Source organism: Procambarus clarkii, chromosome 25, assembly GCF_040958095.1.
Source record: "Procambarus clarkii isolate CNS0578487 chromosome 25, FALCON_Pclarkii_2.0, whole genome shotgun sequence".
Lineage (NCBI taxonomy): Eukaryota > Metazoa > Arthropoda > Malacostraca > Decapoda > Cambaridae > Procambarus > Procambarus clarkii.
This window is the reverse complement of record NC_091174.1, coordinates 35807896-35832030: the sequence shown is the minus strand read 5'-3', so window position 1 is coordinate 35832030 and position 24135 is coordinate 35807896. Positions and strand designations below refer to the sequence as shown.

The 24135-nt window shown below is 46.3% G+C and overlaps 3 protein-coding genes across 3 annotated transcripts; all 3 read left to right on the top strand.

Moving 5' to 3' along the window:
* The first annotated feature begins 562 nt into the window (after positions 1–562).
* Positions 563–1221, top strand: LOC138368558 (postacrosomal sheath WW domain-binding protein-like). The gene is made up of 2 exons (XM_069331082.1): positions 563–707; positions 1043–1221. The coding sequence occupies exons 1-2, from the start codon at positions 563–565 to the stop codon at positions 1219–1221; spliced, it is 324 nt and encodes a 107-aa protein (XP_069187183.1).
* A 529-nt stretch (positions 1222–1750) lies between these two features.
* On the top strand, positions 1751–4702 carry LOC138368557 (coiled-coil domain-containing protein 70-like). Its single transcript, XM_069331081.1, has 2 exons — positions 1751–2032; positions 4508–4702. Exons 1-2 carry the CDS (start codon positions 1751–1753, stop codon positions 4700–4702), a joined length of 477 nt encoding a protein of 158 aa, XP_069187182.1.
* Positions 4703–5210: 508 nt separating this feature from the next.
* On the top strand, positions 5211–6668 carry LOC138368556 (golgin subfamily A member 6-like protein 25). The gene is made up of 2 exons (XM_069331080.1): positions 5211–5513; positions 6444–6668. Exons 1-2 carry the CDS (start codon positions 5211–5213, stop codon positions 6666–6668), a joined length of 528 nt encoding a protein of 175 aa, XP_069187181.1.
* Positions 6669–24135: the final 17467 nt, after the last annotated feature.

Below are 24135 nucleotides of genomic sequence, written 5' to 3'. Positions count from 1 at the left end.
AGCTGGGATATGTGGACAAAGTGCTGGGATATGAAGACACAGAGCTGGGATATGTGGACAAGGTGCTAGGATATGAGGACAAGGTGCTGGGATATGAGGACAAGGAGCTGGGATATGAGTACAAGCAGCTGGGATATGAGGACATGGTTCTGGGATATGAGAACAAGGAGCTGGGATATGAGGACATGGAGCTGAGATATGAGGACAAGGAGCTGGGATATAGGGACAAGAAGCTGGGATATGAGGATATGGAGCTGAGATATGAGGAAATAGTGCTGGGATATGAGAACAAGGAGCTGGGATATGATGACATGGAGCTGAGATATGTGGACAAAGTGCTGGGATATGAGGACAAGGTGCTAGGGGTATGAGGCCAAGGAACTGGGATATGAGGCAAGGACCTGGGAAATGAGGACAAAGAGCTGGGATATGAGGATAAGGGCTGAGATATGAGGACAAGGAACTTGGATATGAGAACAAGGAGCTTGGATATGAGGACAAGAAGCTTGGATATGAGAACAAGGAGCTTGGATATGAAAACAAGAGCTTGGGAAATGCGGACATGGTGCTGGGATATGAGGACAAGGAGTTGGGATATGAGAACAAAGAGCTGGGATATGAACATAAGGTGCTAGGGTATGAGGACAAGGGGCTGGGATATAAGGACAAGGAGCTTGGATACAGGGCCAAGGCGCTGGGGTATAAGGGCAAGGAGCTGGGATATGAGAACAAGGAGCTGGGATATGAGGACAAGGAGCTGGGATATGAGAACAAGGAGCTGAGATATGAGGAAAAGGAGCTAGGATATGGGGACAAGGAGCTGGGGTATGAGAACAAGGAGTAGGGTTATGAGGACAAGGAGCTGGGATATGGGGGCAATAGCTGGGATATGAGGAAAAGGAGCTGGGATATGAGGACAAGGAGCTGGGATATGAAGACCAGGAGTTGGGATATGAGGACGAGGAGCTGGGATGTGGGGACAAAGTGCTGGGATATGAGGACAAGGTGCTAGTGTATGAGGCCAAGGAGCTGGGATATGAAGACAAGGAGCAGGGATATGAGGAAAAGAAGCTGGGATATGAGGACAAAGAGCTGAGATATGATGACAAGGTGCTAGGATATGAGGGCAAGGAGCTGGGATATGAGGACAAGGAGCTGGGACATGAGGACATGGAGCTGGGGTATAAGAACAAGGAGCTGGGATATGAGAACAAGGAGTAGGGATATTAGGACAAGGATCTGAAATATGATGACAAGGGGCTGGGATATGAGGACAAGGAGCTGGGATGCGGGGACAAAGTGCTGGGTATTGAGGACAAGGTGCTAGGATATGAGGAGAAAGAGCTGGGATATGAGGACAAAGAGCTGGGATATGAGGACAAGGTGCTAGGATATGAGGACAAGGTGCTGGGATATGAGGAGAAGGAGCTGGGATATGAGGACAAAGAGCTGGGATATGAGGACAAGGTGCTAGGATATGAGGACAAGGAGTTGGGACATGATGACAAGGAGCTGGGATGCGGGGACAAAGTGCTGGGATATGAGGACAATGAGCTGGAATATGAGGACATGGAGCTGGGATATGAGGACAAGGAGCAGGGATATGACGGCAAGGAGCTTGGATATGAGGACATGGAGCTGGGATATGAAGAGAAGGAGTTGGGATATGAGGACGAGGAGCTGGGATGTGGGGACAAAGTGCTGGGATATGAGGACAAGGTGCTAGGGTATGAGGCTAAGGAGCTGGGATATGAGGACGAGGATCTGGGATATAAGGGAAAAGCTGGGATATGAGGACAAGGTACTAGAATATGAGGACAAGGTGCTGAGATATGAGGACAAGGAGCTAGGACATGAAGACAAGGAGCTGGGGTATAAGAACAAGAAGCTCGGATATGAGAACAAGGAGCTGGAATATGAGGACAAGGAGCTGGGATATGATGACAAGGAGCTGATAAATGAGGACAAGGAGTTGGGACATGAGGACAAGGAGCTGGGATGCGGGGACAAAGTGCTGGGTTTTGAGGACAAGGTGCTATGGTATGAGGCCAAGGAGCTGGGATATGTGTACAATGAGCTGGGATTTGAGGACAAAGAGCTGGGATATGAGGACAACGTGCTAGGATATGATGACAAGGTGCTGGGATATGAGGACAAGGAGCTGGGATATGAGGACAAGCAGCTGGGATATGAGGACATGGTGCTGGGATATGAAGACAAGGAGCTGGGATATGAGGACATGGAGATAAAATATGAGGAGAAGGAGCAGGGATATGAGGACAAGGAATTGGGTCATGAGGACATGGAGCAGGGATGTGGCGAAAAGTGCTGGGATATGAGGACAAGGTGCTAGGGTATGAGGCCAAGGAGTTGGGATATGAGGACAAGGAGCTGGGATATGACGACAAAGAGCTTGGATATGAGGACAAGGTCCTAGGGTATGAGGCCAAGGAGCTGGGATATGAGGACAAGGACCTGGGAAATGAGAACAAAGAGCTGGGATATGAAGATAAGGTGCTAGGATATGAGGACAAGGTGCTGGGATATGAGGACAAGGAGCTGGGGTATGAGGACAATCAGCTGGGATATGAGGACATGGTGCTGGGATATGAGGACAAGGAGCTGGGATATGAGAACATGGAGCTGAGATATGAGTACAAGGAGCTGGGATATGAGGACAAGGAGCTGAGATATGAGGACAATGAACTGGAATATGAGTACATGGAGCTGGGATATGAGGACAAGGAGCTGGGGAATGAGAACAAGGAGCTGGGATATGAGAACAAGGAGCTGGGATATGGGGACAAGGAGCAGGGATATGACGGCAAGGAGCTTGGATATGAGGACATGGAGCTGGGATATGAAGAGAAGGAGTTGGGATATGAGGACGAGGAGCTGGGATGTGGGGACAAAGTGCTGGGATATGAGGACAAGGTGCTGAGATATGAGGACGAAGATCTGGGATATAAGGGAAAAGCTGGGATATGAGGACAAAGAGCTGGGATATGAGGACAAGGTACTAGGATATGAGGACAAGGTGCTGAGATATGAGGACAAGGAGCTGGGACATGAAGACAAGGAGCTGGGGTATAAGAACAAGAAGCTCGGATATGAGAACAAGGAGCTGGAATATGAGGACAAGGAGCTATGATATGATGACAAGGAGCTGATAAATGAGGACAAGTAGTTGGGACATGAGGACAAGGAGCTGGAATGCGGGGACAAAGTGCTGGGTTTTGAGGACAAGGTGCTATGATATGAGGCCAAGGAGCTGGGATATGTGTACAATGAGGTGGGATATGAGGACAAAGAGCTGGGATATGTGGACAAGGTGGTAGGATATGAAGACAAGGAGCTGGGATATGAGGACATGGAGCTGAGATATGAGGACAAGGAGCAGGTATAAGAGGACAAGGAGTTGGGACATGAGCACAAGGAGCTGAGATATGAGAACAAGGAGTTGGGATATGATGACTTGGAGCTGGGATATGTGGACAAAGTGCTGGGATATGAAGACACAGATATGGGATATGTGGACAAGGTGCTAGGATATGAGGACAAGGTGCTGGGATATGAGGACAAGGAGCTGGGATATGAGTACAAGCAGCTGGGATATGAGGACATGGTTCTGGGATATGAGAACAAGGAGCTGGGATATGAGGACATGGAGCTGAGATATGAGGACAAGGAGCTGGGATATAGGGACAAGAAGCTGGGATATGAGGATATGGAGCTGAGATATGAGGAAATAGTGCTGGGATATGAGAACAAGGAGCTGGGATATGATGACATGGAGCTGAGATATGTGGACAAAGTGCTGGGATATGAGGACAAGGTGCTAGGGGTATGAGGCCAAGGAACTGGGATATGAGGCAAGGACCTGGGAAATGAGGACAAAGAGCTGGGATATGAGGACAAGGAGCTGAGATATGAGGACAAGGAACTTGGATATGAGAACAAGGAGCTTGGATATGAGGACAAGAAGCTTGGATATGAGAACAAGGAGCTTGGATATGAAAACAAGAGCTTGGGAAATGCGGACATGGTGCTGGGATATGAGGACAAGGAGTTGGGACATGAGAACAAAGAGCTGGGATATGAACATAAGGTGCTAGGGTATGAGGACAAGGGGCTGGGATATAAGGACAAGGAGCTTGGATACAGGGCCAAGGCGCTGGGGTATAAGGACAAGGAGCTGGGATATGAGAACAAGGAGCTGGGATATGAGGACAAGGAGCTGGGATATGAGAACAAGGAGCTGAGATATGAGGAAGAGGAGCTAGGATATGGGGACAAGGAGCTGGGGTATGAGAACAAGGAGTAGGGTTATGAGGACAAGGAGCTGGGATATGGGGGCAAGGAGCTGGGATATGAGGACAAGGAGCTGGGATATGAGGACAAGGAGCTGGGATATGAAGACCAGGAGTTGGGATATGAGGACGAGGAGCTGGGATGTGGGGACAAAGTGCTGGGATATGAGGACAAGGTGCTAGTGTATGAGGCCAAGGAGCTGGGATATGAAGACAAGGAGCAGGGATATGAGGAAAAGAAGCTGGGATATGAGGACAAAGAGCTGAGATATGATGACAAGGTGCTAGGATATGAGGGCAAGGAGCTGGGATATGAGGACAAGGAGCTGGGACATGAGGACAAGGAGCTGGGGTATAAGAACAAGGAGCTGGGATATGAGAACAAGGAGTAGGGATATTAGGACAAGGATCTGGAATATGATGACAAGGGGCTGGGATATGAGGACAAGGAGCTGGGATGCGGGGACAAAGTGCTGGGTATTGAGGACAAGGTGCTAGGATATGAGGAGAAGGAGCTGGGATATGAGGACAAAGAGCTGGGATATGAGGACAAGGTGCTAGGATATGAGGACAAGGTGCTGGGATATGATGACAAGGAGCTGGGATGCGGGGACAAAGTGCTGGGATATGAGGACAATGAGCTGGAATATGAGGACATGGAGCTGGGATATGAGGACAAGGAGCTGGGGAATGAGAACAAGGAGCTGGGATATGAGAACAAGGAGCTGGGATATGGGGACAAGGAGCAGGGATATGACGGCAAGGAGCTTGGATATGAGGACATGGAGCTGGGATATGAAGAGAAGGAGTTGGGAAATGAGGACGAGGAGCTGGGATGTGGGGACAAAGTGCTGGGATATGAGGACAAGGTGCTAGGGTATGAGGCTAAGGAGCTGGGATATGAGGACGAGGACCTTGGATATAAGGGAAAAGCTGGGATATGAGGACAAGGAGCTGGGATGTGAGGACAAGGTACTAGAATATGAGGACAAGGTGCTGAGATATGAGGACAAGGAGCTGGGACATGAAGACAAGGAGCTGGGGTATAAGAACAAGAAGCTCGGATATGAGAACAAGGAGCTGGAATATGAGGACAAGGAGGTGGGATATGATGACAAGGAGCTGATAAATGAGGACAAGGAGTTGGGACATGAGGACAAGGAGCTGGGATGCGGGGACAAAGTGCTGGGTTTTGAGGACAAGGTGCTATGGTATGAGGCCAAGGAGCTGGGATATGTGTACAATGAGCTGGGATTTGAGGACAAAGAGCTGGGATATGAGGACAACGTGCTAGGATATGATGACAAGGTGCTGGGATATGAGGACAAGGAGCTGGGATATGAGGACAAGCAGCTGAGATATGAGGACATGGTGCTGGGATATGAAGACAAGGAGCTGGGATATGAGGACATGGAGCTAAAATATGAGGAGAAGGAGCAGGGATATGAGGACAAGGAATTGGGACATGAGGACATGGAGCAGGGATGTGGCGAAAAGTGCTGGGATATGAGGACAAGGTGCTAGGGTATGAGGCCAAGGAGTTGGGATATGAGGACAAGGAGCTGGGATATGACGACACAGAGCTTGGATATGAGGACAAGGTCCTAGGGTATGAGGCCAAGGAGCTGGGATATGAGGACAAGGACCTGGGAAATGAGAACAAAGAGCTGGGATATGAGGATAAGGTGCTAGGATATGAGGACAAGGTGCTGGGATATGAGGACAAGGAGCTGGGGTATGAGGACAATCAGCTGGGATATGAGGACATGGTGCTGGGATATGAGGACAAGGAGCTGGGATATGAGAACATGGAGCTGAGATATGAGTACAAGGAGCTGGGATATGAGGACAAGGAGCTGAGATATGAGGACAATGAACTGGAATATGAGTACATGGAGCTGGGATATGAGGACAAGGAGCTGGGGAATGAGAACAAGGAGCTGGGATATGAGAACAAGGAGCTGGGATATGGGGACAAGGAGCAGGGATATGACGGCAAGGAGCTTGGATATGAGGACATGGAGCTGGGATATGAAGAGAAGGAGTTGGGATATGAGGACGAGGAGCTGGGATGTGGGGACAAAGTGCTGGGATATGAGGACAAGGTGCTGAGATATGAGGACGAAGATCTAGGATATAAGGGAAAAGCTGGGATATGAGGACAAAGAGCTGGGATATGAGGACAAGGTACTAGGATATGAGGACAAGGTGCTGAGATATGAGGACAAGGAGCTGGGACATGAAGACAAGGAGCTGGGGTATAAGAACAAGAAGCTCGGATATGAGAACAAGGAGCTGGAATATGAGGACAAGGAGCTGGGATATGATGACAAGGAGCTGATAAATGAGGACAAGTAGTTGGGACATGAGGACAAGGAGCTGGAATGCGGGGACAAAGTGCTGGGTTTTGAGGACAAGGTGCTATGGTATGAGGCCAAGGAGCTGGGATATGTGTACAATGAGGTGGGATATGAGGACAAAGAGCTGGGATATGTGGACAAGGTGGTAGGATATGAAGACAAGGAGCTGGGATATGAGGACATGGAGCTGAGATATGAGGACAAGGAGCAGGTATAAGAGGACAAGGAGTTGGGACATGAGGACATGGAGCAGGGATGTGGCGAAAAGTGCTCGGATATGAGGACAAGGTGCTAGGGTATGAGGCTAAGGAGTTGGGATATGAGGACAAGGAGTTGGGATATGAGGACAAGGAGCTGGGATATGACGACAAAGAGCTGGGATATCAGGACAAGGTGCTAGGGTATGAGGCCAAGGAGCTAGGATATTAGGACAAGGACCTGGGAAATGAGGACAAAGAGCTGGGATATGAGGACAAGGAACTGAGATATGAGGACTAGGAGCTTGGATATGAGAAAAAGGAGCTTGGATATGAGAACAAGAAGCTGGGAAATGCGGACATGGTGCTGGGATATGAGGACGAAAAGCTGGGATATGAGGACAAGGAGTTGGGATATGAGAACAAAGAGCTGGGATATGAACATAAGGTGTTAGGATATGAGGACAAGGGGCTGGGATATGAGGACAAGGAGCTGGGATATGAGAACAAGGAGCTGGGATATGAGGAAAAGGAGCTGGGATATGAGGACAAGGAGCTCGGATATGAGGAAGAGGAGCTGGGATATGAGAACAAGGAGCTGGGATATGAAGACAAGGAGCTGGGAGTTGGCGACAAGGAGCTGGGATATGAGGACAAGGAGTTGGGATATGAGGACAAGGAGCTGGGATATGAAGACAAGGAGTTGGGATATCAGGACAAGGAGCTGGGATGTGGGGATAAAGTGCTGGGATATGAGGACAAGGTGCTAGGGTATGAGGCCAAGGAGCTGGGATATGAGGACAAGGAACTGGTATGTGAGGAAAAGGAGCTGGTATACTCAACAACATACTCAACACCTTGAGAAGTTCAGGAAAGCTACTCAACGCCTTGAGAAGCTCAGGAAACATACTCAACGCCTTGAGAAGCTCAGGAAACATACTCAACACCTTGAGAAGCTCAGGAAACATACTCAACACCTTGAGAAGCTCAGGAAACATACTCAACACCTTGTGTAGCTCAGGAAACATACTCAACACCTTGAGAAGCTCAGGAAACATACTCAACACCTTGAGAAGCTCAGGAAACATACTCAACACCTTGAGAAGCTCAGGAAACATACTCAACACCTTGAGAAGCTCAGGAAACATACTCAACACCTTGAGAAGCTCAGGAAACATACTCAACACCTTGAGAAGCTCAGGAAACATACTCAACACCTTGAGAAGCTCAGGAAACATACTCAACACCTTGAGAAGCTCAGGAAACATACTCAACACCTTGAGAAGCTCAGGAAACATACTCAACACCTTGAGAAGCTCAGGAAACATACTCAACACCTTGAGAAGCTCAGGAAACATACTCAACACCTTGAGAAGCTCAGGAAACATACTCAACACCTTGAGAAGCTCAGGAAACATACTCAACACCTTGAGAAGCTCAGGAAACATACTCAACACCTTGAGAAGCTCAGGAAACGCACAAACCTAACCATACCACTTAACCTATCAAGGGCTTGGGGAAATGTCCATTTTACGGTGCTTTCAAGTTATTGAAAATGTGTCGCATTTTTAATTGGCGGATTCCGTTACAAAATTGACACTTGGTGAGATCGATTGACATTATTGTCAATCTGTTACTCTCTGGAAGCTTCTAGAAGGTTCTAGAAGGTTCTCGAAGCTTTTAGAATGCTTTAAAGGTGTCTATAATTTTCTGGAAGTTTCCAGAAGTTTCTAAAGGGGTTCTGGAAGCCTTAAGAAAGTTATAAAGGTTCTAGAAGTTTCTGAAAGCTTTAAAAAGGTTCTAGAAGCTTCTAGAAGCTTCTAGAAGGTTCTGAAAGCTTTTAAAAAGGTTCTAGAAGATTCTAGAAGCTTCTAGAGTATGTCATAGTTCCCTTTTGATAAACAACACATCAGCAGAATCACACGTCTTTCCCTAATAACTCACATATATTACAATATGTATGAATACATACATATTCATACACATGGCCATTATATCTCAAAATATATATACTTTATTGAAGCAAGTTAGATATAATAATTAAAGTTTATGTCAATCTGTTGCTAGAAGCTTCTAGAAGGTCCTAGAAGGTTCTAGAAGGTTTTGGAAGCTTTTAGAAAGTTTTAAAGGAGTCTAGAAATTTTTGGAAGCTCTTGGAAAGTTCTAGAAGGTTCTAGAAGCTTTTGGAAGGTTCTAGAAGATTTTAAAAGGTTCTGGGAGCATTTAGAAAGTTTTAAAAGAGTCTAGAAATTTTTGGAAGCTCTTGGAAGGTTCTAGAAGCTTCTGGAAGGTTCTAGAAAATTTTAAAAGGTTCTGGGAGCATTTAGAAAGTTTTAAAGGAGTCTAGAAATTTAAGGAAACTTTTAAAAAGTTCTAAATGGTTCAAGAAGATTCTAGAAGGTTATGAAAGTTCTACCTTTAATACTCGAATTACATATATCACATCAATCCTGGATAGTTTGCTAATGCCTTTTCGAACTGAATTCTAAATCCTATTTCAGTTAGGGGTTTAAGAGCATTTTTTTGACGGCCTTGGAGGGATTCGAACAGGGTTTGTGTTGGTGGAACAAGAGATTAAGGGATTATCCGTAGTGCCTCTTGAGATGAGCTTGAGTGTGATGACAGAACAAAGCCTATTGGGCTTTGGCTATTTATTGTCCTTTATTGCCTTATTCCTCTGATTCTCTCTTTACTCATTGTTTTTATTCAGGACACTTTTACTCAGGAGACCTTTACTCATCACCTTGGGTAACTCAGAGGACCTTTACTCATCACCTTGAGTAACTCAGAGGACCTTTACTCATTACCTTGAGTAACTCAGAGGACCTTTACTCATCACCTTGAGTAACTCAGAGGACCTTTACTCATCACCTTGAGTAACTCAGAGGCCCTTTGCTCATCACCTTGGGTAACTCAGAGGACCATTACTCATTACCTTGAGTAACTCAGAGGACTTTTACTCATCACATTGAGTAACTCAGAGGACCTTTACTCATCACCTTGAGTAACTCAGAGGTCCTATACTCATCACCTTGAGTAACTCAGAGGCCCTTTACTCATCACCTTGGGTAACTCAGAAAACCTTTACTCAGCACCTTGGGTAACTCAGGAGACCTTTACTCATCACTTTAAATAACTCAGAGGACCTTTACTCATCACCTTGGGAAACTCAGAGGACCATTACTCGTAACCTTGGGTAACTCAAAGGACCTTTACTCATCACCTTGTGTAACTCAGAGGACCTTTACTCAGCACCTTGAGTAACTCAGAGGACCTTTACTCATCACCTTCAGTAACTTAGAGGACCTTTACTCACCACCTTGGGTAACTCAGGAGACCTTCACTCAGCACCTTGGGAAACTCAGGAGACCTTTACTCATCACCTTGGGTAACTCAGAGGACCTTTACTCATCACCTTGGGTAACTAAGAGGTCCTTTACTCACCACCTTGTGTAACTCAGAGGACCTTTACTCATCACCTTGAGTAACTCATAGGCCCTTTACTCAGCACCTTGGGTAACTCAGGAGACCTTTACTCATCACCTTGGGCAACTCAGAGGACCTTTACTCATCACCTTGAGTAGCACAGAGGTCCTTTACTCATCACCTTGGGTAACTCAGAGGACCTTTACTCATCACCTTGAGTAACTCAGAGGACCTTTACTCAGCACCTTTGGAAACTCAGAGGATCTTTACTCATCACCTTGAGTAACTCAGAGGACCTTTACTCATCACGTTGTGTAACTCAGGAGACCTTTACTCATCACCTTGAGTAACTCAGAGGATCTTTACTCATCACTTTGTGTAACTCATAGGTCCTTTACTCATCACCTTGGGTAACTCAGGAGACCTTTACTCATCACCTTGTGTAACTCAGAGGACCTTTACTCATCACCTTGTGTAACTCAGAGGACCTTTACTCATCACATTGGGTAACTTAGAGGACCTTTACTCATCACCTTGAGTAACTCAGAGGACCTTTACTCATCACCTTGGGTAACTCAGAGGACCTTTACTCATCACCTTGAGAAACTCAGAGGACCTTTACTCATCACCTTGAGTAACTCAGAGGACCTTTACTCACCACCTTGTGTAACTCAGAGGCCCTTTACTCATCACCTTGGGTAACTCAGAGGACTTTTACTCATCACATTGAGTAACTCAGAGAACCTTTACTCATCACCTTGAGTAACTCAGAGGTCCTTTACTCATCACCTTGAGTAACTCAGAGGACCTTTACTCATCCCCTTGAGTAACTCAGAGAACATTTACTTAGCACCTTGGGTAACTCAGGAGACCTTTACTCATCACTTTCAATAACTCAGAGGACCGTTACTCATCACCTTGGGTAAATCAGAGGACCTTTACTCATCACCTTGGGTAACTCAAAGGACCTTTACTCATCACCTTGAGTAACTCAGAGGACCTTTATTCATCACCTTCAGTAACTTACAGGACCTTTACTCACCACCTTGGGTAACTCAGGAGACCTTTACTCAGCACCTTGGGAAACTCAGGAGACCTTTACTCATCACCTTGGGTAACTCAGAGGTCCTTTTCTCACCACCTTGTGTAACTCAGAGGTCCTTTACTCATCACCTTGGGTAACTCAGAGGACCTTTACTCATCACCTTGAGTAACTCAGAGGACCTTTACTCATCCCCTTGGGTAACTCAGAGAACCTTTACTCAGCACCTTGGGTAACTCAGGAGACCTTTACTCATCACTTTAAATAACTCAGAGGACCTTTACTCATCACTTTGGGTAACTCAGAGGACCTCTACTCATCACCTTGAGTAACTCAGAGGACCTTTACTCAGCACCTTGGGTAACTCATGAGACCTTTACTCATCACCTTGGGTAACTCAGAGGACCTTTACTCAGCACCTTGGGTAACTCAGGAGACCTTTACTCATCACGTTGAGTAACTCAGAGGACCTTTACTTATCACCTTGAGTAACTCAGAGACTTTTACTCAATACATTGAGTAACTCAGAGGACCTTTACTCATCACCTTGAGTAACTCAGAGGACCTTTACTCAGCACCTTGGGTAACTTATGAGACCTTTACTCATCACCTTGGGTAACTCAGAGGACCTTTACTCATCACCTTGAGTAGCTCAGAGGTCCTTTACTCATCACCTTGGGTAACTCAGAGGACCTTTACTCATCACCTTGAGTAACTCAGAGGACCTTTACTCAGAACCTTGGGTAACTCAGAGGATCTTTACTCATCACCTTGAGTAACTCAGAGGACCTTTACTCATCACCTTGTGTAACTCAGAGGACCTTTACTCATCACCTTGTGTAACTCAGAGGACCTTTACTCAGCACCTTGAGTAACTCAGAGGACCTTTACTCATCACCTTCAGTAACTCAGAGGACCTTTACTCACCACCTTGGGTAACTCAGGAGACCTTCACTCAGCACCTTGGGAAACTCAGGAGACCTTTACTCATCACCTTGGGTAACTCAGAGGACCTTTACTCATCACCTTGGGTAACTAAGAGGTCCTTTACTCACCACCTTGTGTAACTCAGAGGTGCTTTACTCATCACCTTGAGTAACTCATAGACCCTTTACTCAGCACCTTGGGTAACTCAGGAGACCTTTACTCATCACCTTGGGAAACTCAGAGGACCTTTACTCATCACCTTGAGTAGCACAGAGGTCCTTTACTCATCACCTTGGGTAACTCAGAGGACCTTTACTCATCACCTTGAGTAACTCAGAGGACCTTTACTCAGCACCTTTGGTAACTCAGAGGATCTTTACTCATCACCTTGAGTAACTCAGAGGACCTTTACTCATCACGTTGTGTAACTCAGAGGATCTTTACTCATCACCTTGAGTAACTCAGAGGATCTTTACTCATCACTTTGTGTAACTCATAGGTCCTTTACTCATCACCTTGGGTAACTCAGGAGACTTTTACTCATCACCTTGTGTAACTCAGAGGACCTTTACTCATCACCTTGGGTAACTCAGAGGACCTTTACTCATCACATTGGGTAACTTAGAGGACCTTTACTCATCACCTTGAGTAACTCAGAGGACCTTTACTCATCACCTTGGGTAACTCAGAGGACCTTTACTCATCACCTTGAGAAACTCAGAGGACCTTTACTCATCACCATGAGTAACTCAGAGGACCTTTACTCACCACCTTGTGTAACTCAGAGGCCCTTTACTCATCACCTTGGGTAACTCAGAGGACTTTTACTCATCACATTGAGTAACTCAGAGAACCTTTACTCATCACCTTGAGTAACTCAGAGGTCCTTTACTCATCACCTTGAGTAACTCAGAGGACCTTTACTCATCCCCTTGAGTAACTCAGAGAACCTTTACTTAGCACCTTGGGTAACTCAGGAGACCTTTACTCATCACTTTCAGTAACTCAGAGGACCTTTACTCATCACCTTGGGTAAATCAGAGGACCTTTACTCATCACCTTGGGTAACTCAAAGGACCTTTACTCATCACCTTGAGTAACTCAGAGGACCTTTACTCATCACCTTCAGTAACTTAGAGGACCTTTACTCACCACCTTGGGTAACTCAGGAGACCTTTACTCAGCACCTTGGGAAACTCAGGAGACCTTTACTCATCACCTTGGGTAACTCAGAGGTCCTTTTCTCACCACCTTGTGTAACTCAGACGTCCTTTACTCATCACCTTGGGTAACTCAGAGGACCTTTACTCATCACCTTGAGTAACTCAGAGGACCTTTACTCATCCCCTTGGGTAACTCAGAGAACCTTTACTCAGCACCTTGGGTAACTCAGGAGACCTTTTCTCATCACTTTAAATAACTCAGAGGACCTTTACTCATCACTTTGGGTAACTCAGAGGACCTCTACTCATCACCTTGAGTAACTCAGAGGACCTTTACTCAGCACCTTGGGTAACTCATGAGACCTTTACTCATCACCTTGGGTAACTCAGAGGACCTTTACTCAGCACCTTGGGTAACTCAGGAGACCTTTACTCATCACGTTGAGTAACTCAGAGGACCTTTACTTATCACCTTGAGTAACTCAGAGGACTTTTACTCAATACATTGAGTAACTCAGAGGACCTTTACTCATCACCTTGAGTAACTCAGTATTATAGTCTATGGGTTGGTTGGTGTTGTCGTCGTCGATCCTTCTCTATGGACAACCCAACCCACAACTCGGCAGAGTGCTTATACTAGGAGATCACCCTTGGCGCTTCTGGCTCTTGGAGAGGGGCTCAACGTCACACGTTTAGGGGATGCGGCTCCAACACTTAGCCTCGTTGTCACGTGCACACACCCACTCGAGCCGCTGTGACTCCCCACTCTCTCCTTATGAGATATGATCTCCTCAATCCCCTATGACTTACTAGTATTACCTCTTACCCTGTCCACAGCAGTGGTTCTTGGTTCTTTCTCTCTCTCTCTCCTTCTTCACTACTTCCTGGGAAGCCTCACTAGGACAAGGGCAAACACCAGCAAATTGTGACACATTTACTGGACAAAGCACATACACGATACATACACACATATAATAATAATGAATCCTACACTCTATAATATCACAATCAGGTTGCACTCCAACACCATCAGAACTCTATTATCAGCTTATCAAGTGGTATCCTATCTCCTGGTTCACCACCTGATACTATTAACCTCCTCAAGTTGGTCAAGCCTACATACACTGTTGCACTATCAGCAAGATAATGTATATATAGAAAATCAGCATTTGAATGCAATAACATATATCAGTATAAATGTTCATTGATACACAACAATGATTAATCGATCAATATCAGTCTTAGAACGCATGCATCTGTAGGTAATCAAGCCTACGACTGTAACTCTAAACTTCAGTATAAAACACTTCCTGACATAAGAATGCAAACAGTCACTCACCTCTCACTGCGTCTTGCATGCTACTGACAACCAAACACTATCAACTCCCTACAAGTAATCCACCAGAACTTCCCCTTCCACCTCTGGAAGTTCACAACCCTAATATCCTTAGGTTCTTCCGGGCTTCACTACCAGGATCCTCTGCAGCTCCTCCAGGCTGCTATCATGAAGTTTCCTTGAGTAACTACGGTGCTTCACCCTTCTGCTAGGTTCCTCCACAGCTCTCTTGGCTGCTACACCATGAAGTTTCCCCGAGCAACTGTGGTGCTTCTCCACCTCTACAGAAGCACGTGACACTCCTCTTCACTGCTGCTTCTCCTCACAGCTCGAGGTTCTCTGCTCCACTACCTTGGAGTCTCATCAGCTACTTCATCTGCTGGCTTCGAAGTTCTCAGCGACTTCTTCCCCAAAGAACAAACCTGCAACCCATCGACACTCCAATAAAATGTTCCCCTTTAACACATAAACAAAAATAACCACACAATATGCTTGCCTCAAACCTCTATCTGTCCTCTACATACAGTGAGAGTGGACTCCCCCGTTTTGGGCGGGTCCATACTCCACCTCGCCTGGCGGCGGTCCTCACTCGCTGGGAGGGTCTTCCTACATCTGGAGCCAGGCTCCCTCAGTCGTCCGCCAGCGCTCAGAGGGGGCGGACGTCGCTCCGTGTTCCTCCCTCTCCACTCTCTTATTTCAGGCCTTCTGCCTTATTAAAACATGTCTAACTTATAAATAAACATCGCTACTGTCGCTGGGCACACGACCAACTATAAGCAATCACTATGAACTGGCGTATATCGTGCTTACCACAGATTAACTGGTCGAGGGTGCTTTCCCTCTGACGGCGTCTGGTCAGGGCGCTCCACACAGCCCACGAAAATGCCTCTGAGTAGCTTATTAAACTCTGCTCGTCGACCAGGACTTGATACCACAACGTTCCCAGCTCGGTTCCACAGCTGGCACGTCTACACACTTCTCTTCTCTTCGAGATATATCACTAGGGGTTCCCTTCTGGCGGGAGCTCACGGAGCGCAGCTTTCCCCTGCGATGTCTGGCACTCAAGTGAGGTCAAGGTCCTCCGGAAGCGAGCCTCACGCCTCCAGCAAAATGTCCACATCTCCTAGCCAGTCATTTATCTATTTCCTTACTTACTGCCCATAATCTTAAATTGTTTTACATATCCAACCAGCCATTTTACATATGGGTTATCACCTCAATATTTGTTAGACCTTCTAATCAGGTCAGGCTTGCTGAATAACTCTCAAGAAGGGAGACTCGTTTCTCCTGCAGGCTGAGATCATAACACTCCCCTCCCCTTATTTTTGAGAGTTATTCCAGTGGCAAAGCTCGGGATAATACATCCGCCACCATACTGTCTCGTTCTTCAACCGATATACTCTCTTAGGAGTCTACAATTAATTCGTTGCACCTTGCAACATCTGGCTCACAACTCTCCAGAAACACGATCTTCTCATAAACGATTTGACTTCTCTGGCACCTCTTGGCTAGGCTGTCCCCCTTGGACGCCTGCAATCCATTGGTCCACTCTACTTACTGTCTCCACCCTCCGTTTCTTCGTCTTCTTCTCTTCACGTCCAGAGTCAGACATCTGCTGTCTGTACCTCCTCTGTCGTCTTCACACTTCCATCTACTGCCATTATACTTTCGTCTCCTGTCATCATACTTCACTTCCTCGTCTTCACCGACGATCCTCCCTTTTGTCTCCTCATTTATCCGAGACCTCATCCTGTTTGACTTCCATCGAGTCCTCGGCTTTCTTCTACTCATCCATGCTTGCATCATCATCCTCTTCCCACATCTCTCACCTCTATACAACTCCATTTCTTCTCCTTCAACTCTTCTTCGTTCCCTAAAAGTTTCTTCGGGCACTATACTACATCCAACAGCACTCGACCGTACACGTCGCCTTGCCTCTCCCAGAGTGCTCGTAACCATCTCTCCACACATACTGTCTCTTCTCCTTTCATTTTCTCGACTATCACTCTTCTTCATTATTTCTCCGCCACGTTTTCTGTGAAACATGTCAACTCCTGACATCTCAAACAACTTAACTCTACTATCCAGATGCCTCTGTGCTCGTGGACAACTTGACGTTCTACTTCCGTCCTCAGTCTGTCCACATCTTTCCTCATTCCCACTCAGCACAGTTGCATTCGCCTTCCGACTCTTAATTTCAGCAGTCTGGGCTCTACTCAGGTCCGCTCTCTTCACATGATTCTTCTTCGGCTGGGTCATCCTCACTTTCGACCTCACCGAGACTCCATTTGCCTGGGCTGGACCTTCATCAAACAGCCATGCTATATCTACATCGATATCTTCCACTGGTTGAATCGACACTGTATCATCTTCTCCAGCGTCTTCCTTGTCGGCCACCTCTGCCTTCCTCACTACCGAGACAGGGTACTCAATGGCTTGGCGGTCTCCTGACTCATCCCCTCGGATGTCAGTCAGGTTCACACTCTCAGGTGTCCCACTCGTGCCCTGGCCTCCTGGGCACTCCTCTGGCACAGTCTCCGCTACGACTCTCGGCAACACCTTTGTCCCGCACAAGTCATTTCCCAGGATCACTTGGACTCCTGGAACAGGTATGTCGGGGCACACTCCCAACATCACCTCTGCCGACACATATTCCGACCTTAGCTGGACAGTACAAACGGGCATGTCACTTTCAGACAACAACCCATATACCCTCATCTTACTCCTGCCAGCTAACCGTCGATCATTCCCAATCAGGCTTCTCGCAATCAAGCTCTGATTAGCTCCGGTATCCCTTAAGATACCAACTTCTACTTCAGGCTGGCCTCCTATACTGATCCAACCTTTGCTCATGAACGGCCTATACCTCTCGTTCACTAAGTTCGCTCTCTGTGGTTTGTCTTGGAACACATTAGTATATTTACTTTGGGGGTCACACATGGCCAGGGTCACAACTCTCTTGCCCCGCCGACAATCTCGCATCACGTGACCCAATCCGTTACAATTGTAACATCTCACCTGGGAAATGTCTCTTCTATATGTACCAGAGTAGCTCTGACTCTGCCCACTCGCATGAGAATTCCTCGGGCCAGGTACACTACCTGCACTCTGTGGGGTTTTACTGGACTCTTGATTTCCAGGATAACGATTAGTTTCTCGTTTAGCTCCTCCATCTTCACTTTCAGATGAAGTGCGCGACCTACTCTTCTGAGTTTTAGGGTACTTACTTTTATGTGCCCATTTATCAAAATTTTTCTCACCCCAGACTCTTCTGGGTCTCTCATAATTTCTTCCTCCCCAGACTCCACTGGGTCTGCCATTGCTGCGTCTCACCTCGCTTCTCACTCTGTTCTCCTTTAAGCTCTTATATGCTTCAGTAATCATATCCGCCCTATCTGCGGCATCTTTCACCTCCATTATCCCTGCTTCCTGGATCTTGAACTTTGTTTCGGGATGCATCATCTCCAAGAACTTCTCCATGACCATCAGTTGCTTCAGGTCAGCGTAAGATCCAACTCCAGCAGCCTCAATCCACTTCTGGAATCGTCTTTCCAGATCTCTTGCTGTCTCAGCAAACGTACATGCTCCAACTTTGCTCATCTCTCTGAAGCGCTTTCTATAAGCTTCTGGGGTTAACTGAAACGAGCGCAATATGCTGCTCTTTACTGTGGCATAATCCTGGCACTCTTCCAGTGACAATTGGGTGTATGCCTCCCTGGCTGCACCGGTCAATCTTAACTGGACCAGCTGGGCCCATTCCTCCTGTGGCCACTCCTTGATGCTGGCTACTTTTTCAAAGTGCTCGAAAAAGCTCTCTGCCTCTTCGGGAACAAACAAGGGAATGTCCTTCTCCCTAACCCTAACATCTGGTGGGTGTGATACCTGGGTGGTGCTCTCTGGCAACCCATGTTCAATCCTTTGCTCAGCCAAGGTTCTATTCGCTTCTATCTGCATTTGTTATGTTCTCTCTTTTTCTTTTTCGACCTGGGCTCTTTCTTTTTCGACCTGGGCTTTTTCTTTTTCTTTCTCCTGTTCCAACTCCAGTTCTCTTACTCTGGTTTTCTCTTTTTCTATTTCCAGTCTGGTTTTCTCTTTTTCCTTCTCGGCTTCATTTTTCATCTGGAGTTCCAATTTCATCTTTTCCAGCTGGAACTGTCTCTCCTCACGCTGTTGTTGGATCTGGAGCTCTAACTGGAATCTCTCCAAGCTCCTATTTCGGCTACTCCTACTACTGCGGCTACTCTTGCTGCTCCTACTCGATCCCTGGGACCTCACTTCATCCTGCCCATCATCCTCCTTTCCACTTTCAGCTCCTTTCTGGGCTCCTTGTTCTGCCGCTTCATTTTTGGCTCTTAACTGCCTCAGGATCTCTTCCTTCATCCCAGCTACTTTAGATGCTTTCAACCTAATGCCACATTTTTCTGCTATTTGTTTCAATTGATCCCTCGTGCAACCTTCCAAGTCCTCAGGCTTGCCTGACTCCACAAATGCTTGCACCTTATCCATCTTTGTCCTGTGAGTCTTCCCAAGAGAGAGAATATACACCTGCGGTCACACAGTTTATCTATTTCAGCAAGGGTGTACAAATCCACTCTTGGACAGGGTGTGGGTGTGTCAGTTCACTCTCCCGGACAGGCCCCCAATTTATTATAGTCTATGGGTTGGTTGGTGTTGTCGTCGTCGATCCTTCTCTATGGACAACCCAACCCACAACTCGGCAGAGTGCTTATACTAGGAGATCACCCTTGGCGCTTCTGGCTCTTGGAGAGGGGCTCAACGTCACACGTTTAGGGGATGCGGCTCCAACACTTAGCCTTGTTGTCACGTGCACACACCCACTCGAGCCGCTGTGACTCCCCACTCTCTCCTTATGAGATATGATCTCCTCAATCCCCTATAACTTACTAGTATTACCTCTTACCCTGTCCACAGCAGTGGTTCTTGGTTCTTTCTCTCTCTCTCTCCTTCTTCACTACTTCCTGGGAAGCCTCACTAGGACAAGGGCAAACACCAGCAAATTGTGACACATTTACTGGACAAAGCACATACACGATATATACACACATATAATAATAATGAATCCTACACCCTATAATATCACAATCAGGTTGCACTCCACCACCATCAGAACTCTATTATCAGCTTATCAAGTGGTATCCTATCTCCTGGTTCACCACCTGATACTATTAACCTCCTCAAGTTGGTCAAGCCTACATACACTGTTGCACTATCAGCAAGATAATGTATATATAGAAAATCAGCATTTGAATGCAATAACATATATCAGTATAAATGTTCATTGATACACAACAATGATTAATCGATCAATATCAGTCCTAGAACGCATGCATCTGTAGGTAATCAAGCCTACGACTGTAACTCTAAACTTCAGTATAAAACACTTCCTGACATAAGAATGCAAACAGTCACTCACCTCTCACTGCGTCTTGCATGCTACTGACAACCAAACACTATCAACTCCCTACAAGTAATCCACCAGAACTTCCCCTTCCACCTCTGGAAGTTCACAACCCTAATATCCTTAGGTTCTTCCGGGCTTCACTACCAGGATCCTCTGCAGCTCCTCCAGGCTGCTATCATGAAGTTTCCTTGAGTAACTACGGTGCTTCACCCTTCTGCTAGGTTCCTCCACAGCTCTCTTGGCTTCTACACATGAAGTTTCCCCGAGCAACTGTGGTGCTTCTCCACCTCTACAGAAGCACGTGACACTCCTCTTCACTGCTGCTTCTCCTCACAGCTCGAGGTTCTCTGCTCCACTACCTTGGAGTCTCATCAGCTACTTCATCTGCTGGCTTCGAAGTTCTCAGCGACTTCTTCCCCAAAGAACAAACCTGCAACCCATCGACACTCCAATAAAATGTTCCCCTTTAACACATAAACAAAAATAACCACACAATATGCTTGCCTCAAACCTCTATCTGTCCTCTACATACAGTGAGAGTGGACTCCCCCGTTTTGGGCGGGTCCATACTCCACCTCGCCTGGCGGCGGTCCTCACTCGCTGGGAGGGTCTTCCTACATCTGGAGCCAGGCTCCCTCAGTCGTCCGCCAGCGCTCAGAGGGGGCGGACGTCGCTCCGTGTTCCTCCCTCTCCACTCTCTTATTTCAGGCCTTCTGCCTTATTAAAACATGTCTAACTTATAAATAAACATCGCTACTGTCGCTGGGCACACGACCAACTATAAGCAATCACTATGAACTGGCGTATATCGTGCTTACCACAGAATAACTGGTCGAGGGTGCTTTCCCTCTGACGGCGTCTGGTCAGGGCGCTCCACACAGCCCACGAAAATGCCTCTGAGTAGCTTATTAAACTCTGCTCGTCGACCAGGACTTGATACCACAACGTTCCCAGCTCGGTTCCACAGCTGGCACGTCTACACACTTCTCTTCTCTTCGAGATATATCACTAGGGGTTCCCTTCTGGCGGGAGCTCACGGAGCGCAGCTTTCCCCTGCGATGTCTGGCACTCAAGTGAGGTCAAGGTCCTCCGGAAGCGAGCCTCACGCCTCCAGCAAAATGTCCACATCTCCTAGCCAGTCATTTATCTATTTCCTTACTTACTGCCCATAATCTTAAATTGTTTTACATATCCAACCAGCCATTTTACATATGGGTTATCACCTCAATATTTGTTAGACCTTCTAATCAGGTCAGGCTTGCTGAATAACTCTCAAGAAGGGAGACTCGTTTCTCCTGCAGGCTGAGATCATAACACTCAGAGGGCCTTTACTCAGCACCTTGGGTAACTTATGAGACCTTTACTCATCACCTTGGGTAACTCAGAGGACCTTTACTCATCACCTTGAGTAGCTCAGAGGTCCTTTACTCATCACCTTGGGTAACTCAGAGGACCTTTACTCATCACCTTGAGTAACTCAGAGGACCTTTACTCAGAACCTTGGGTAACTCAGAGGATCTTTACTCATCACCTTGAGTAACTCAGAGGACCTTTACTCATCACCTTGTGTAACTCAGAGGACCTTTACTCATCACCTTGTGTAACTCAGGAGACCTTTACTCATCACCTTGAGTAACTCAGAGGATCTTTACTCATCACCATGTGTAACTCATATGTCCTTTACTCATCACCTTGGGTAACTCAGGAGACCTTTACTCATCACCTTGTGTAATTCAGAGGACCTTTACTCATCACCTTGGGTAACTCTGGAGACCTTTACTCATCGCCTTGGGTAACTCATAGGATTTTTACTCACCACGTTGAGTAACTCAGAGGACCTTTACTCATCACCTTGAGCAACTCAGAGGACCTTTACTCTTCGCCTTGAGAAACTCATAGGGCCTTTACTCATCACCTTGAGTACTCAGAGGACCTTTACTCATCACCTTGAGCAACTCAGAGGACCTTTACTCGTCACCTTGAAAAACTCATAGGACCTTTACTCATCACCTTGAGTACTCAGAGGACCTTTACTCAACACCTTGAGCAACTCAGAGGACCTTTACTCATCACCTTGAGTAACTCAGAGGACCTTTACTCATCACATTGAGTAACTCAGAGGACTTTTACTCATCACCTTGTGAAACTCATAGGACCTTTACTCATCACCTTGAGTACTCAGAGGACCTTTACTCATCACCTTGAGTACTCGGAGGACCTTTACTCGTCACCATGAGAAACTCATAGGACCTTTACTCATCACCTTTAGAAACTCAGAGGACCTTTACTCATCACCTTGGGCAACTCAGAGGACCTTTACTCATCACCTTGAGCAACTCAGAGGACCTTTACTCATCACCTTGTGCAACTCATGATACCGTTACCAATAATGATACCAACGGACCAATAGCAGCTGCCTCGTATGGACCAATAGGAGCTCCCTCGTATGGATTAATAGGAGCTCCCTCGTATGGACCAATAGCAGGTGCCTCGTATGGACCAACAGCAGCTGCCTCACATGAACCAATAAGAACTGCCTCGTATGGACCAATAGCAGCTGCCTCGTATGGACCAATAGCAGCTGCCTCATATGGACCAATAGCAGGTGCCTCGTATGGACCAATAGCAGCTGCCTCACATGGACCAATAAGAACTGCCTCGTATGGACCAATAGCAGCTGCCTGGTCTGGAGCAATAGCAGCTGCCTCGTATGGACCAATAGCAGCTGCCTCGTATGGACCAATACCAGCTGCCTCGTATGGACCAATAGGAACTGCCTAGTATGGACAGATAGTGATGAAGAGATGAGTAGTATTTTTAATAAATATTTTGTATCTGTATTTACTAAAGAGGAACTTAACAATATGCCTTCAGCCGAACAAGTCTATGTGGGTGGGGACGAGGACAGGTTGACGAGTTTAGCAGTTACCAGGGAGGATGTTCTTAAACAAATAGTAAAACTCAAACCAAACAAATCCCCAGGGCCGGATGAAGTGTTTGCCAGGGTGCTTAAAGAATGCAAAGAAGAGCTTTGCGACCCACTGTCAACCATATTTAATAAATCAATACAGTCAGGCAGAGTGCCAGGGTTTTGGAAAGTTGCTAATGTGATACCAGTTTTTAAGAAAGGAGATAGATCACTTGCGTCTAACTATCGATCAATTAGCCTAACGTCTATTGTGGGGAAGTTACTCGAATCTATAATAGCAAATAAAATTCGTCTTCATCTTGAAAAACATAAATTAATAATTGAGTCGCAACATGGTTTTATAAATGGCCGTTCATGTTTAACAAATTGGTGATCTTTTTATTCTATCATTGTTGAGGCAGTTGATAGTGGTAAGGATTGTGATGTTGTGTACCTTGACTTTAGCAAAGCTTTTGATACAGTGCCACATGAAAGACTGATTAAAAAGAGTCTCATGGTATTGGGGGTGCTATATTAAGCTGGATTAGGGCATGGCTATACAAAAGGAAACAGAGAATTAGTATAAATGGAGTCAAGTCAGAGTGGGAAAATGTTGTAAGTTGGGTGCCTCAAGGCTCTGTCCTGGGACATCTGTTGTTTATAATATATATAAATGATTTAGATTCAGGTTTGAGTAGCAACATTTGCAAATTTGCCGATGATACGAAAATCGGTAAGGAAATTAATTCGGAGGAGGACTCACTATCACTTCAAGTTGATCTAGATATGGTTTTGAAATGGTCGAAGGATTGGCAGATGCAGTTTAATGCTGATAAATGTAAAGTTCTGAGGTTAAGTAATGATGATAGGGCTACAAGATACGAGCTAGATGGTGTTGAGATTGCGAAGTCAGATTGCGAAAGGGATCTGGGAGTTATGATTAGTAAGAATTTAAAACAAAAGGATCAATGCATAAATGTTCGTAATAAGGCAAATCGGACTCCTGGATTTATTAATCCCAGCGTTAGTAACAAGACACCTGGT

Bases quoted from the DNA above. Each gene is read 5' to 3' on its own strand.
- LOC138368558 (XM_069331082.1), top strand. From the start codon at position 563: ATGGTGCTGGGATATGAGGACAAGGAGTTGGGATATGAGAACAAAGAG. The intron at 708-1,042 runs GCAAGGAGCTGG...TGGGATATGAAG, and splicing joins CAAGGCGCTGGGGTATAAGG to ACAAGGAGCAGGGATATGAG.
- LOC138368557 (XM_069331081.1), top strand. From the start codon at position 1,751: ATGAGGACGAGGATCTGGGATATAAGGGAAAAGCTGGGATATGAGGAC. The intron at 2,033-4,507 runs GTGCTATGGTAT...TATGAGGCCAAG, and splicing joins TGCTGGGTTTTGAGGACAAG to GAGCTGGGATATGAAGACAA.
- LOC138368556 (XM_069331080.1), top strand. From the start codon at position 5,211: ATGAGGACGAGGACCTTGGATATAAGGGAAAAGCTGGGATATGAGGAC. The intron at 5,514-6,443 runs GTGCTATGGTAT...ACGAAGATCTAG, and splicing joins TGCTGGGTTTTGAGGACAAG to GATATAAGGGAAAAGCTGGG.